The 15495-nt window shown below is 47.6% G+C and overlaps 1 protein-coding gene and 1 long non-coding RNA gene across 2 annotated transcripts in view; both read right to left on the bottom strand.

Annotated features, from left to right (window-relative positions):
• Positions 1–603: 603 nt before the first annotated feature.
• disc1 (DISC1 scaffold protein) overlaps positions 604–15495 on the bottom strand; it is a 43131-nt gene continuing 28239 nt past the window's right edge. Inside the window, exons 8-11 of the mRNA XM_060073828.1 lie at positions 13473–13764; positions 10176–10220; positions 7037–7162; positions 604–3420 (exon numbers count right to left, since the gene is read on the bottom strand). Coding sequence (XP_059929811.1) covers positions 3190–3420; positions 7037–7162; positions 10176–10220; positions 13473–13764 — 694 coding nt within the window. The 3' untranslated portion in view covers positions 604–3189. The remainder of the gene's footprint in view (positions 3421–7036; positions 7163–10175; positions 10221–13472; positions 13765–15495) is intronic.
• LOC132473443 (uncharacterized) lies at positions 9250–10169 on the bottom strand. Its single transcript, XR_009529381.1, has 2 exons — positions 10029–10169; positions 9250–9990 (listed from the first exon to the last, which is right to left on the bottom strand). It is a non-coding gene; the product is annotated as an uncharacterized LOC132473443 (long non-coding RNA).

Raw genomic sequence — 15495 nt, 5'->3', positions numbered from 1 at the left:
CCACAAAGCCGAGGCAAGGAGGACGCGTACGCGGTTTGTGTGTCTGCACGGGAACTTATATGGGGGTTTATCGAATGAAAAAGAAGATGGCGGGATGTTTTTTTAATGTCTTTCAAATAACTTGATGACATTCATTACACACAAAAGTCCTTTCCTGGAAGTATTTCTTTAGATTTTCTAGGGTAGGTCTACATGGATCAATCCAACCACTTAATTTTTCTCGTGTGCAGACTATTACTGCAAAAGGCGCCCAAATTTCCCCATGAATAATTCCCTCCGAACTGGGGAGTAAATAACACTAATTTTACAAGGAGCAGGGAAAAACAGGAGCTGGGCTTGTTACCAGCCTCTGAGAGCCTCCAGCACTCTAACTCCTTTCTCGTCCGGCGGTAAATGGTAGAAAATGGGTCTGTTTGATAGGAGAGATGGCTGCGGTCCCGCTCTTACAGGAGTCCAAATTAAAGAGTGATTTTCATTTTTTTCCACACCGGAGAAGAACAGAGGAGGACGGAACGAGACGAGAAACCTCCTGTTTTTCGCCAACTTCACTCTTAGCTGTCCTCTCGGTCTCCACACCGCGTCTGAAAGAGACAAGTCAGACTATCAAGTTGAACCTCTCCTTATTCACTGGGGAGGGGGATTTTAGCCTCAAAATAATATCCTTGTAGTCCCTAATAAATTATTGTAAGCTTGACACATTGTAATGAATGGTAATGAATCGGAATTAGGATCCACGCCAGCTGTGAAGGGACTGTTGAAAAGGGAGTGAAGGGAAAGTCCCTTTCCTCAGTGGGAGTTATCATCTCTGTGTCCTGTTGAACTGTGATCCGTTCATTTAACATCCATCTCCGGCTCACAGCCATGACTGTCTTGTGAGGGCTCAGTTCACATGCTCTGACGGCAAGAGCCATTTGGGAATGACAGACACACAGACTTCCAATGTCAAACCCAGAGAATAAGAAAAACATGAATACCAAAACATTATAAGTGGTATTCGCAGTAGAAGGACGATTCAACATGTAGAAAAGATGAATGGCTAAACTTGTATGATAAGAGCCGTTGTTATCTATTAACTGACATAGATGCCGCAGGGCCATGTTCCCTGTCTGAATGGGCGATACGATCAGACTAACAGCTTTCCCAGTTTCACTCACAAGGCGGCCAAACCGGGCTTGATCTGAACGTTAAACCAATCACAATCCCTCACCTAGACACATCCATGTGTTCACAATGCATGTTCTACAACGCGGAAGATCCAATCAACGGGAAACGAAGTCGATTTCTGAATTGGCTCAGAAACGATTTCCCTTTTCTACGGCGAAATCCATGAACACCAGAGTGTGAGCTGTGCTGAGTCGTACGGAGCGAACCTCCGATTCAATTAAGAGGCAGGGGGTGCTGTGCTGAGAGCCAGGGCCGGCCTGCACGCTGCTGTCTGGACGTGATAGATGCTGTGGTGGGGGCCCGCTGGCCCGGCCACAGACCATTCTTTCTGTCCCCTCCTGGGTTGTGCGAAGGCCCCCATTGTTTGGGCGAGGAGGCCCGTAAACAGACAGCCGTGTTTACAACCCTGCGCACGGGCGGCTTTTGCAACAGAGGGAAGCCTTTGAGATTCTCCCCCCCCCCCCCCCTCTAACCCTGAGGGGTGGGGAGGGGGTCGTAAAAACCCCAAAATACAAATAGAGACTGGCACTGCAAGAAAGAGGAGAGGATCGAGAAAACAAGCCCTGCCATTTCCTCGGGGCCTTCTGGAAAGATAGTGGTTGTGGGGGGGGTGTTCTACGCTGGTCTATCCACACAAGACCGGCAGTGTTGGGGCGAGATTAACTCCATGCACGCACGCACGCAAGCACACTTGCACGCACACACACACACACACACACACACACGCCTGCAGTTCCCTAGGAGATTAGGCCATGACGTTTATGACTTCACCGTTGACTCCTGGTCGTCCGTCTTGCCTGCTCGTCCCCTGATCGGTTGGTTTTATTGGGTTAGCACTGTGTTCAGCTCTCAATGAAAAGGCAAGAGAGGCATCCATCAAGCGAGCGGTCAGAAAAGAACGACCACGACAATGTGTTTGGTAGGGGTGGGCTGGAGCATGCTGTAATTAGTGAGGAAATGAATAAATAATACAAAGGCGGTACACGGTGGTTTTTTGGCAGTACGATAGGCAGTTGTAAAAATACAAAATTGGATGACTCTCAAAAGAGGTTGTGGTTATACCTTTGCGGAATGATGTTATACTTGACCTATGATACTTTCCTTTGAAGGATCTTGGATATATATTTTTATAAAAATCTCACACAATGAAAACGTTACTTAGAAACACACACAAAATAAAAAGAAAGTGCCTTATTTGGGATAAACAAAAACAGCAGTTGAAAAAATAACCTCCCTGTGTGCATACACACATATTGGAACCCTTAATATTGATTACATGCATATGATAAACCATAATCCCACTACATGTATCCCTCATGCATGGGAGCCTGCATTAAGGAATGTACAATGATCACATCCTATAAAGTTTTCTTCAAATGCAAAAAAAAATAAAGCGCTCAAATTACAGTAACTTCTTTAGCACCACACGATTTTAAGTTATCTCCTGGACAAAGCTATCAAAAACTTCAATATCCCATCAAGTCCAATTCAGATTGCATCATAACAGAAAAAGTGACGCATTGTTAGTTTTAAAACCATGTGGAAGTCATGTTCCAGTTCAGTGGTCGTAACAGTGAGTGATTGTCCACTTCAATGGTCCTGTATTCAAATGAGCCTACACACAGGAAGCCTTGATGCGATCAAAAGAGATCTTGTCCTACACAGCTGGAGAAATACACACTGTTGGGTGGCACTTTTCAGAGGCGCCGACACCAAAGGCACAATTTAGCAATTGCTGGTTAGGCTTTCCTACTAGATTATCTAGGCAAAATGTATCTTTAAAATGGTCTTCAAGTTTAATGCACTTACAGGGTTTTTTTCTACAGAAAAAAGGCCACTTCCATCTAAATGCCATAAAGATTATTTTTCCGAGGAGTCGTCACTGGAATGTCCTCGGTCCTATATAACAGTGGACGGGTGTGGGTGCCACTCAACAGATATGAAGCCGCTGCCACCACTGAGATGAGGTCAGGCTGCGGATGAAAGCCGTCTCTGGGTGAGCGGTTGGTCAGACTACTTTCCGTTTCAGATGTCCCAGCTGTCACTGAAATATTGGTCCTCCTCTTCTTCGTCCTCCTTCTCCCCCTCCTCGTCCTCGTCCTCCTCGTCCTCAATTCCATTTTCCATGAGATCGCAATCATGCATCGCAGTCCTATGCCTCTCCTCCTTCACCTCCTCCTCCTCCTCCTCTTTGAGCTGTGCCAGCATGGCTTGAAGGGTGGCTTTGACCTCCTGCACCTCCTTGGCGAGGGACTGTGCACGCTGTAGGTTAAGGTAAATGACTGGGAGGGAGAAGCCTGGGATTTCTAACTCCCACACATAAGCAAGCACCGAGCAATGTCACTCACGCTGGTAAAATAATCCCATCGCCCCGCATTCACACCTCGACAGCCTGTCGCAACGCAACAGACATGCCACAAGGACACACGCCCAGATAGCACAATCATACACAATGAGGAACAATGATTCATGTGGTCCGGGCTTCCTTAAAGGGGTGATATTATGCCACCAGGTGCGAGTGTTCGTAGCCATTGCCAGCCGTTAGAAAAAAGAATACAAATAAAAATTAAATAAAAAAATGGGTGGGGGGGTGATGACGTCTGTTTTTATTTGAATCCACCCTGGGACCTGGTCTCAGAAAAGTGCATTTTCGGGCTCCGGATCCGCCGGATCGGTCGGCCAAAACGTACAAGACTACGTACAAACACCGACTCCGTGTTGACGGGGCCTTAGTGACTTCACAAGGGGGAGTGTCCACCTAGATGTACGCTGGATAGATCAGTCTACCAGCTTACCCGGTGGACTGTAGCAAAGGTTGCTCATCCATCCATCATACATCTAGGTGGACACTACCACTTGTGATGTCACTAAAACACAGGAAAAGGCTGATGTTTTTAATTGCTTGTAGTGGCTAAACACTGTAAGAACTGTTGGCATAATATCACCCCTTTAATGGTTATAGTTGTGAGAACTACAGGAACACCCCTCCTCCCCCAACCCTTACCCATAACCTAACCCTGACACACACAAAGTCCCGATCATCCAGTCACACTTAAGGTAACTCTTGATCCTCACAGCTCGTCAGTAAAGTCAGCAGGGGGGTTTTGGTGGCCAATCAGACCAACAGACCCCCTCAACCCAAACTCAATTATTTACGTGACCCTCAGTGACACGGCCTTTTAGTCTGGCATCAATAGAGAGGGCTCTGGCAGGTTGGGGGGGGTGGGGTGGGGGGGGGGTTGTTTAACCTGCTTAGGGACTCCAAATTATTGTGCGAGTGTCCGTCCTAACCAAGCAGCGAAATCAAAGAGAAATTCCTCCGATGGTGGACTGGGTCTAAGGGGCTGGCCCGGCTCTCTGCCTGGACACAGATTGTCCTCATTCATAATTAAGCTCAGCCCATTAAAGAGAGCCCCCCCCCCGCCCACGCTATCGATGCCCCCCCCCCCCCCCCCCCCCTCATCGCTGACCTCCGGGCCAGACAATGCCGCTCTTCTGTGACGGTCTTTCCGTTCGCCTGGTATTTGGAGATCTCTCTCCATGTATTCCGAGCACAATGGCCATGAGGACCTTCAAAAGGGTGAGGACGGAGTGGCCTTTTCTGTCACCATGACTACCGGCGCCGTGCATAAAGTGTGACTCAGTGTTGGGCTCTGTTCGAGTTCTGACGTTATTATTTTTTTTCCCCATTCTTCGCTGGCTGTCTCCGTCTCTCGGTGTTCCCTGCATCACCACACGGTACTCCAAGACCGGAGTGCAAGGACATGTCAAAACACAATAGAACAGAAGAGGGGGACGCTGGCCAATCAGAGACCTCCGGTCCCTACGGTCTCTACATCGTGACATCATCATGCTGTCGCGGAACCCTAACCGGGCGGCAAGAAACTATGGGGAGACTTTAACAATATTTGGGGGGGCTGGAACAATATTAGGGGGCTTCAACAATACTGGGGGGCTTTGACACAGACACTAAACAGCCAGTGAAGGAAACGGTGGGAGATGAACAGAAAACGCCATCACCGTTGAACACCAGATACCTAATGAATGTTGCTGTCAGCCGGGTGTTCAGAGGAAGAAATTAATCATGACAGCCAATGGGAACAGCACGTCAGGGGCCACCATCTTTTGGTTTCTCTAAGGAAACCGGGCCTGCATGAGTGTCTATGTGTGTGCGCAATATATGAGTGTGTGTTTGTGTGCGTGCTTGTGTTTGTGTGAGTGCGTGCGTGCGTCTGTCTGTCTGTCTGTCCGTCTGTGTGTGCGTGCGTACGCACGTGTGCGTGTCTATGCGTGGGCGCCAAACACACAAATCCTTTTCCAATCAGCTCTCCAATTAGCATGGAAGATGATGAATTGTGACCGTAATCAGCTCCAACGATTTTCATTTGAGTCATTATGGCGGATATTGCCATTTCCTCAGCGGACGCCTCGACCACCACTGGGGGGTGGGGTGTATGTGTGTGTGTGTGTGTGTGTGTGTGTGTGTGGAGGGCCGGGGCGGACATTAAGATGTAAGGGAGGAAGGGAGGAAGAGTAGAGTCATTGCTGTGACATTCCACAATCTGCCCTCGTGTGGGCTGCTGTCTCCTTGCATCAGCCTCAGCCCACGGTGACGATCGCAAGCCGCCCTCTCGTGTTTCACTGCTTGCATTTATTGATTATTTATGTGTTTATTGAGTTTTTATGGATTTAATTTTTTGGGTTACACTGAACAAAAATGGTAGTTTATGCATTAGTAAGTTTTATTAGACGGCACTAGCATGGGTAAGCTATTCTGTAATGTATATATTAAGGTAATATGAACACGATTACCTTAGTTAATATGAATACCATTGGTAAACATGAACACCATTAGTAAATTATTACTAAACCATTAGTTGACTGTTAATTTACATTAGTTAATGCTTATAACGGCATTGAATGGTTGACGGTGTAGTGTGTAAAATAGAGATAGAGATAGACAGGTGAAAGAGCATTGTGTTTGTCTATGTGGTTTACTTGTGGAATCAGGTCCAGATGAGTAGAGACAGAGACATTGACGGATAGAAAGAGGGAGAAGACAGAGAGAATGATAGAAAGAGGGAGAGAGACAGATAGACAGCGAGTAAGTGAGATTGACAGAGATAGAGAGGGAGAAGACAGAGAGAATGATAGACAGAGGGAGAGTTAAAGATAAACATGGAGATAGACATAGAGACAGACAGAGTGTTAGGGATAAAAACACACACACAGAGAGAGAGAGAGAGAGAGAGAGAGAGAGAGAGAGAGAGAGAGAGAGAGAGAGAGAGAGAGAGAGAGAGAGAGAGAGAGAGAGAGAGAGAAAATTCCAGTTCAAGTACCAGTCCCCTTATGGTTGTTTATCTTTAATTCCTTCCTTCCTGGACCGGGGTGTCAGATAAGACAAGGGGAAGCTCCAGTGAGAGGGAGGGGTCTCTAGCATGAGTCACCCTCATTCTGAACGCCCTGCAGGGCTCAGCGTTTGTACGACTAGGTCCCTGAGACAGATGGACCGAAGAACAACACACACACACACATACACACACACTCACACAATGCCTCTTACCCCGATAGTTTCACCTCCCCACAAACTCACACACACATACCGACAACCGTACCCCCCCCCCCCATACACACACACACACACACACACACACACACACACACACACACACACACACACACACACACACATACCTAATAACTCCCCCCACACACACAAACTATAAAACACACACACCATGCCTCTTACCACAATACACACAATCTCTCCCCCCACACACACTCACACAAACTATAACACAAGACACACACACACACACCCACCCACCCCCCCACCCCCCCCCCCCCCCCCCGCTGAAGTCTGAAGGATATGGGTGAGGGCGTGGTCTCGGCTGAGGATGGCCATCTGCATGTCATCCTCCAAGGTCACCAGTCTGTCGCTGATCATGTCACACTGCTCCGTGAGCTCGCCGGCCCCCTCGGACCCCCCACACTCCACCTGGGGGACGGCAGAAACACAGCAGGGGGTGAGACAGCCTCCACCCCAACCAACACCTCCGGCCGGGAGACGGTCAGCAGGGAGCGGGGCAGAGCGACAGATGGAAGGACCCGGAGAGGAACCGGAAGCATCGTGTTCTGGGACTAAACGGTATCCCAGAATGCAATGGTCCAACCGAAAATGTCCCAAATTTGAAACGTGTACATTTTATTTGGTACTGAGGTCGGGTGCCACGTGCCAGCCTGTTTGATAGCCTTATGTACACGTTTATCATAAATATTTGGACACACATTTGATCAATTTGAAATTACAGTTTACAGTCTGAAAATGAAAGCGCAAGCATTCGTCAGGAATTGGAAGTGCACGCGTGTTCGCTAGCATGAGGGACAGTGGTTTGTTTGTCGCTGCACTGGGGGCCGGTAGGACAACCCCCCCCCGATCCAGGGTCAACCGTTATGTAGAAAACATTATGTCCTAGTTCCTACAAACGCACACATAAATACATAGGCACTACCAACACACACACACACACACACACACACACACACACACACACACACACACACACACACACACACACACACACACACACACACACACACAGAAAAATACACAGGCATGACAGACAGACAGACAGACAGACAGACAGACAGACAGACAGACAGACAGACAGACAGACAGACAGACAGACAGGGGCCTCACGTGTGTAAGGACCCCCGATCGGTTGGACATTTTTTAATAATAATACGTCAAATAATTCACTGTCACTTGACAGCATGATGGCAAAATGTCAGAAAGAAATATGATAGCGGAGCACAAAAGATGACATGACGGCTGTGATAATAATGCAGACACCAGTCTGACGAAGACCTTCTCCTAATGTATCTGTCGAAATAGAAATAGAAAACCACGTCACTGTCTGTCAGTCCTTGACCGCTGTGATCACTGTCACACTGCTATGAAATGTGCGGCGGCTGACGAATATACGGTGAGCATAAAGTGGGGTTATAATCGACATCCATGAAACGGTCAAGGATAAAGCAGTAGGGGGAGCAAGGATTGGGGGGCACCACAAGGAGAAGCACAGGGGCCTGTGACCACCAAGGATGCATGCAAACAACCCAACCACGACCACGACGGAAAAGACCTGCAGTGTTTTAGAGGGAGAGAGAGAAAGGGAGAGAGAGAGAGAGAGAGAGAGAAAGAGAGCGAGAGAGAGAGAGAAAGAAAGACGAGAGAAAGAGAAAGAGAGAAAGAGAGAGAGAGAGAGAGAGAGAGAGAGAGAGAGAGAGCGAGAGAGAGAGAGAAAGAGAGAGAGAGAGAGAGAGAAAGAGAGAGACGAGAGCGAGCGAGAGAGAGAGAGAGAGAGAGAGAGAGAGAGAGAGAGAGAGAGAGAGGGGGAGTGAGAGAAAGAGAGAGACGAGAGAGAGTCTCACTCAAGGACAATTCACTTAGCAATATGTGAAACTTTTGTTGGAAATGATCTGTTGTGATGATACCTCTTGGGGCCCCAGAGGGGTGATTGTAACAACAGAAGGATACAAGAAATGTAAGGAAATTACACAGATTCATTGGAAATTCAATATTCAGACGGCATGTCTTGGTGTAACAGGACGTTTGGGTAATTGTTTGATATTATCTTCTGCGCTGCTAGGCCAATTAGCGCTTTCAAAACCAATATCAGACTGAAATTGGAGGGCTTGTATTAGGCATCAAAGCAGGTTGAATGAGTCATCCGTCTTTGCAGCAATCAACCATACTTATAGATAACTACATTAGAACAGCACTTGTATGTTTATTTTGGTCATTGTGTAATTCAGGTCCTGTGGGCTGTGGTCACGTGATAGGTGTTTGAAACCGTGTAACCTGTAGTTTAATCATAAAGACAGGACGTCTATGGAGAACAGAGTTAGCTCCGACCTAGCTCTGATAGTTTGCTAACCTACTGCTGTCCTCTTCTGCAACTAAGGCCAGGAATAGTGTGGAATAGGTGTGTGTGTGCGTGCGTGTTTGTGTGCTTTTGTGTGCATGTGTGTGTGCGTGTGCGTGCGTGTGCGTGTGGGGGGGTGTGTGTGTGTGTGTGTGTGTGTGTTTGTGTGTATGTGTCTGTCTTGGTTTGTGAGTACATGTCTGTGATTGTGTGTGCATGTGTATGCGCGTGTGTGTGTGTGTGTGTGTGTGTGTGTGTGTGTGTGTGTGTGTGTGTGTGTGTGTGTGTGTGTGTGTGTGCAAAAACACACACACACACACCAATCAATTTCCTCTGGGCAGCTAAGCTACAGGCTAGGCTAAGTGGAGATCATTTACTTCAAGCCATTTTTGAGGGGGAAATGGGTCAAACCAATACTGACAGAGGGGAATACTGCAGAACTCTTACAACCCTCCCTGTACTGTCATCTCAGGTGCGCACACCGGTGGCGGTACTGTAACCCACGCGCTACCTCAAGTTTTTTTCAAGTTTAGCTATTCGTCAGTAACCAGGAGTTGATATTAATATAAAAGCGCTGTCGAAATCCAATGTATTATTAATACATCTCCATGGGTCGGGGGGGGGGGGGGGGGGTGGAGCTATTATTGGATCTGTTGGGTTTCATCTCGTAGATGACAGATAGACATCCGCCTTACCGACGTACCCACAGGGACAGTATTGGAATACATTCATAAATAAAGGAAATAAAGAAATACAATAATAAATGGGCGGGTAAATAGGTATGACACTAAATACCAAAACAATAGCAGTAATTAATAATTAACAACAACATTTCAGAAACACACATACACATACCATCGTGCCTCTTACCATAATCTCACACATACCTACCTACTACCTTCCCACACACAAAAACATGCACACACACACACACACACACACACACACACGCACACGCACACAAACTATAACACACACACGCCATGCCTCTTACCACAATACATACAATCTCACGCGCACACGCTGACACAAACACTTCAACCGCAGGAGTTCATCACCAGGCCATCCTGGGTCCAGCCTTACCTCTGTGTGGCAGTCCTCCATGCAGAACAAAAACTCCTCCAGTTTCTGCAACACAACAGCGGGGGGGACATTCAGTGGAGGCCATGGAGTCATAGGCCTGCCCCCCATGAATTATACAAGGCGCAATTATGTCGGCCGTTTATTGTGTCGTTGTCACCGCCGTGGTAACGAGCAGGGCTTGGTAATTATTCATCGCCAAATCATAAGACACGCAGGAAACGCATAAAATTGCTCATCTCCTGGTTCGCTTTGTTAACGGTCTCACTGTGCGCAATTGTACATTCAATGCGAAAATACGAAATTAATTAGTGTACCTATCGGGAAGGGAACCGACCAGCGTATACACGTATGGCCTAGGGCCGGTTTAACCCATCAAAAAAATAACGTTAATAATGAATAAAGTTTGAACACCGCTTCGCCTAATTGGAAAATGTGCGTGACTCGCTTTGACCCTGCGATGTCCTGCCTGGTTAGCAGCTCACGCTGGCTCATTGATTCAGACGGCGAATGGAAATATTCCAATGGGGATGGTTAACTAATCTTATTGTGGCCCCGACAACCTCATCTGCATACTGTGGCCTTTCACTAATCAGATCAACTAGAGAGCGGTTTGCTCTGGCAAATTACTTTTTCTCCCGGTTAGATTTATAGCGCTCCTCCTCGTGGCTTATGGTGTGGGTCACGGTTGTTATTCCCTGCTTCTTCTCCATACTCGTAGTTTCCGTCTATATTATGTCCCATAACATACGCCCTAAGGCATTGGTATATGAGCCCCCAACCAGCATATTAAAACCCCAGGGGAGCACACAACACAACCAGCTCTGGGCAATATCCTCATTCATATGGTGGCTGTTTATATGTATATATGTTCACATATATATATGAGTAGCTAAGCAACCAAACAGCAGCATCAAACGCAGAATAATCATTCTATTAGGCCCTGATTTCATCTTTTGGTGTTCCCAAATGCATACGTTGGTTGATATTACCTCACTTTGAAGTTGCATTGAAACTCTGACGTTCATGATATACTTTTGGCTGTTGTAAATGCAAGCATTAACATATATTTTCCTCAATGAATGCTTTAGAAACAGAGAAGGCTTAACGTGGGTGTTCTCTGAATGGTAACGGTGGGGACTCTGAGCGGTTCTTTGGATCTGTCCATGTGGGCGGTATATAGTACACTACAACCCAGCGGTACAGAGGACAGACGAGAGGAGAACAGAGGACCTCAGATCTCACCTTGACTCCCTGGAGAAGAGTTAGAGAGGGGGGCCAGGCTTTAAAGAAAGAGAGAGAGAGAGAGAGAGAGAGAGAGAGAGAGAGAGAGAGAGAGAGAGAGAGAGAGAGAGAGAGAGAGAGAGAGAGAAAAGAGAGAGAGAGAGAGAGAGAGAGAAGAGAAGAAGATGAACACAAAGAGGAAGAGTAGGAACTAGAACCATGCAGCTCATGCGATCACGGGGAGTTGCATCAAATTAAATATCATGGAAATTATTTGATCAGGGTTCCCTGTCACATGAACACACAAATACATGGCTATACTGAAATAATAGAATCGCAGGTGACTGATTCATGCCAGTACATACAGTAGCAGAGTACATGCCGTTTAGTTGGATCTCCGTAAAAGAGATGAAAACGTGAAGGAACATTATGTTTCCAGCTTCTACTCTTGCCCATATGTAGGGTTAGTACCATCTCTGTCAGTCAGCCAAGAAGGCAGACATGATGCCCGCCAGTCTCCCGCTTGGCTAGCTCTCAGCAGATATATGCATGTGTATGTTTCTAAATGTGTGCTGGCTGTGTTCCCGTGCCAGGCGGGTCTACGGGTCCGTGCGTGGGCGGGGTGGGGAGTAGGGGAGAGAGCGCAGCGGGTCCGAGCCTAGGGCAAGGGGTCTGGTGGGAGCCCTTGAACATGGATACACACACATATATATATATATACACACAATCACACACATACACACACATATACACACACAATGAAACACACATACACACACACACACACACAAACACACACATATATACACTCACACACTAAAGCACCCACACACATACAAGATCAATGAACCCACACACCCATACAGACAGGCAGACACAAACACACATGCACACATACCCAAAATCCCAGACATGTACTCACACACTCAGACAGACAGACACACACAAACATAGTGACACACATACCGGTACACAAAATCACAGACATGTACTCACACAGCCATACAGAGAAACACACACACGCAAACACACACACACACACACAAACACAAGCAGACATATACACAATCAATGACATGAGCTCACACACCAAGACAGACAGAAAGACAGACAAGACGGACAAAAAAGACACACAAACAGGCAAACACATGTGCATCCATCCAAAATTCAGGCAACCATGCCGAAACACACACACTCTCTCGCATCCTCCCACGCAAAGAAGGCGGGAGTTCTCTGAGAAAGCCAATTGTTCTGCAAATGGTCGCCCCTCTGACCTACACTTCTCCCTCGTCTGGAAATAGCTCCGAGCCCCCATAGCAAGAAAAAGGCGCTCATCTTACTCCAGCGGGTCGTAGTTTGAGTGAGCCGCGCATACCTTGAGAAAAATAATGCGTTGTTTGTGCTTTTTCGAGGTCAGATTTAATACACGATGCCATACAACAGCTGGAAATCATGTGCCCTTAAAACCGAAACGCACCCAAATTGACCTTTTCTGGGGCAGGCTACATGTACAGCTCATGTAAGAATGAATAATTCAATGACCTCTGGAGACGTCCTTCGCAAAAGGGAATTAGATTCAGAAGAATACATCTGTGAGCTGTTAGGTGCAAGACAACAAGTCTGGTGGGTGGGGTAGTATAGGCCTGCTGCTACTCAATCATGCATGGGCAGGCCGGACCGGTTCTGTCCCAGCTGGGGGTGGAACCACAACACAAGACACACCAGGTTCCCGTGGGTATCTTAGTGAACCCTGAGGGTTCTATCCCAGCTGGGGGTGAAACCACAACACAAGACACACCAGGTTCTCGTGGGTACCTTAGTGAACCCTGAGGGTTCTGTCCAAGATGTGGGGGGGGGGGACCACAACACAAGACACACCGAGACACACACAAGACACACATACACACTCACACACGCTCACACACACACACATATCTATACACAGTCTCACACACAAACACACATGCAATGACCCATACAGAGAAACACACACACACACGCACACACACACGCACACGCACACACACACACACACACACACACACACACACACACACACAGGTCCTTGGTGCGTACCTTAGTGAACTCTGAGTGCTGCAGGTTGGCTTCGGGACACCACCTCCCCCCCAGGGCCGTGAGCATGGCGCAGTCCTCCTCCTCTTCTTCTTTGGTGGACGTCGGCATCAGCGCAAACAACGACCCCGCCGTCGCCGCCACCGCCGCCACCGCCGCCACCGCCCCCACCCCGGGGGGCTCCCCCGAGGCAGGCCCGCTGTAGCTGGGGGTCCGGAGCTGGGGCCCCCGCAGGAAGAGGTGGCAGGCCTCCAGGTCCGCCTCCCACACCTTCTCCAGGGGTGGACAGCCGCAGCTGCGGAGAAGGACAGACAGACACACGGACCAATCAGAGGCCGCCGAGCCACGGGTTGTGACTCAAGCGTCGATCACAGCAAGATGGATCACAGGAGAGACACACAAAAGTCGTTGGGTCACACGGGCCAGCAGAACAGTACCTTTGAAGGTAGGCATGAAAAAGTTAGTTTGTTTCCTCTTTCAGGAACCTTTACAAGCAGCTTCCTCAAAACATTGGAGACAAGGCAGGATGTTTTAACCTAACATTCACTCTAGGAGAAGCTCACTGGTGCGCGCTGAGCTTGTATACACTGACCAAGGAATCCTCACAGATCCCTGCCTCGAGCCACGAGATTGGTCAAAACAAATAAGGAGCAACAGAAGTGAACCACCCTGGTCTGGACCCTCTCATCTTGACTCTGAAGTACAATCACGGCCTTCACTGAGGAGCCGTGGGAAGATGGGTCCTTTAATTGTGAAAGCCTTCTTCAGACCGAAACCGGATGCTCTTTGGTTCAAACAGATCCGTGAATGACAGAGCCAAAGAGGCTAGGGCCTGGGTGAGTCGAGAGCCAAGAACATGAGAGAGATGTCCTCTTTGCTGTATCTCTCCCTGAGCTAAAACAGGATTCTTACTCATGCCCGTCGCACTGAGAATGGAGCGATCAAAGCCTGTCAGAATACAGACAGCAGCTGTGGATTCTTCCAGCTGATAGAACACAAGGCCTGTCCAGACGTGAAAGATTAAGATTCAACCGATTTAATCAAACTCCTTATTTAGGCATCAAGTTTGAACTTTGAAAAATGAAATGTAAATGTCATCATGATAGCAAAAAGTCCCAAAAATGTGGTTTTGGACTGTAGAAGTCGTTGAAGTGTTTATCAGCGAATCAGTGCGTCCCACAAGGTGCGGAAGGTGCTGATGTAGACGTGTTTTTAGGACTAGGCTGTTTTTTGTGTCCACGGCAAATAAACAAATAAATAAGTCATAAATCAGCCTGACAGCGCCTCTACCTGCCTCTTGGTCACCTTCATGACCAACATTAATATAAAACGTTTCTTTCTCGTGAGATATCACATACACGATGTCTCCCCAGATATCGTTGTGATAAAAAGTGGTTCATGTGCAACCCATCACCTGTGCCAGCCGTGCTAGACTCAGCTTATATGTTTCATGCTCCTTACCTTATCATAGAAAATAAACGATGATCAGCCGTCCTAATGTATTCCAGCACATTAGATATATAATAACAAATAGATAAAATATGGATAATAAATACAAGACTTCAACACAGTCTTATCTTTGATTCATGGATGTTGCTCCAGAGAAAAACAAACAATAATGCATTAATGTGTCTGCGTCTGTGCCTAGCCCGCATACAAATATATATATATATATATATAAATATATGTGTGGCCCTCACCACTGGGGGGGCAGGAGGCCAAAGAGTGAATGGCAGCTGATTTCCTATTCAAGCGTCTGCAGTGAAAGGTCTGCCAGGTCTGTACCCTGCTGGAGCGAGACCCAGCCCCCCGCTCTCCCTCTCTCCACTTCTCTCTCTCATTTTCTCTCCCTTCTCTCCTCTTGTCTCCCCTTCTCTCCATTCTCTCCTCTTCCCTCCCATTCTCTCCACCTCTCTCCCCTTCTCTCCCCTTCTCTCTCATTCTCTCTCGCCCTCTCTCCCCTTCTCTCCCCTTCTCTCTCATTCTCTCTCTCCCCTTCTCTCCCTCTCTCCCCTTCTCTCCCTCT

The sequence above is a fragment of the Gadus macrocephalus genome, chromosome 15, assembly GCF_031168955.1.
Source record: "Gadus macrocephalus chromosome 15, ASM3116895v1".
In the NCBI taxonomy this organism is placed as follows: Eukaryota; Metazoa; Chordata; class Actinopteri; order Gadiformes; family Gadidae; genus Gadus; species Gadus macrocephalus.
Note: the sequence above shows the minus strand (reverse complement) of the source record. Positions and strands in the feature narration are given on the sequence as shown.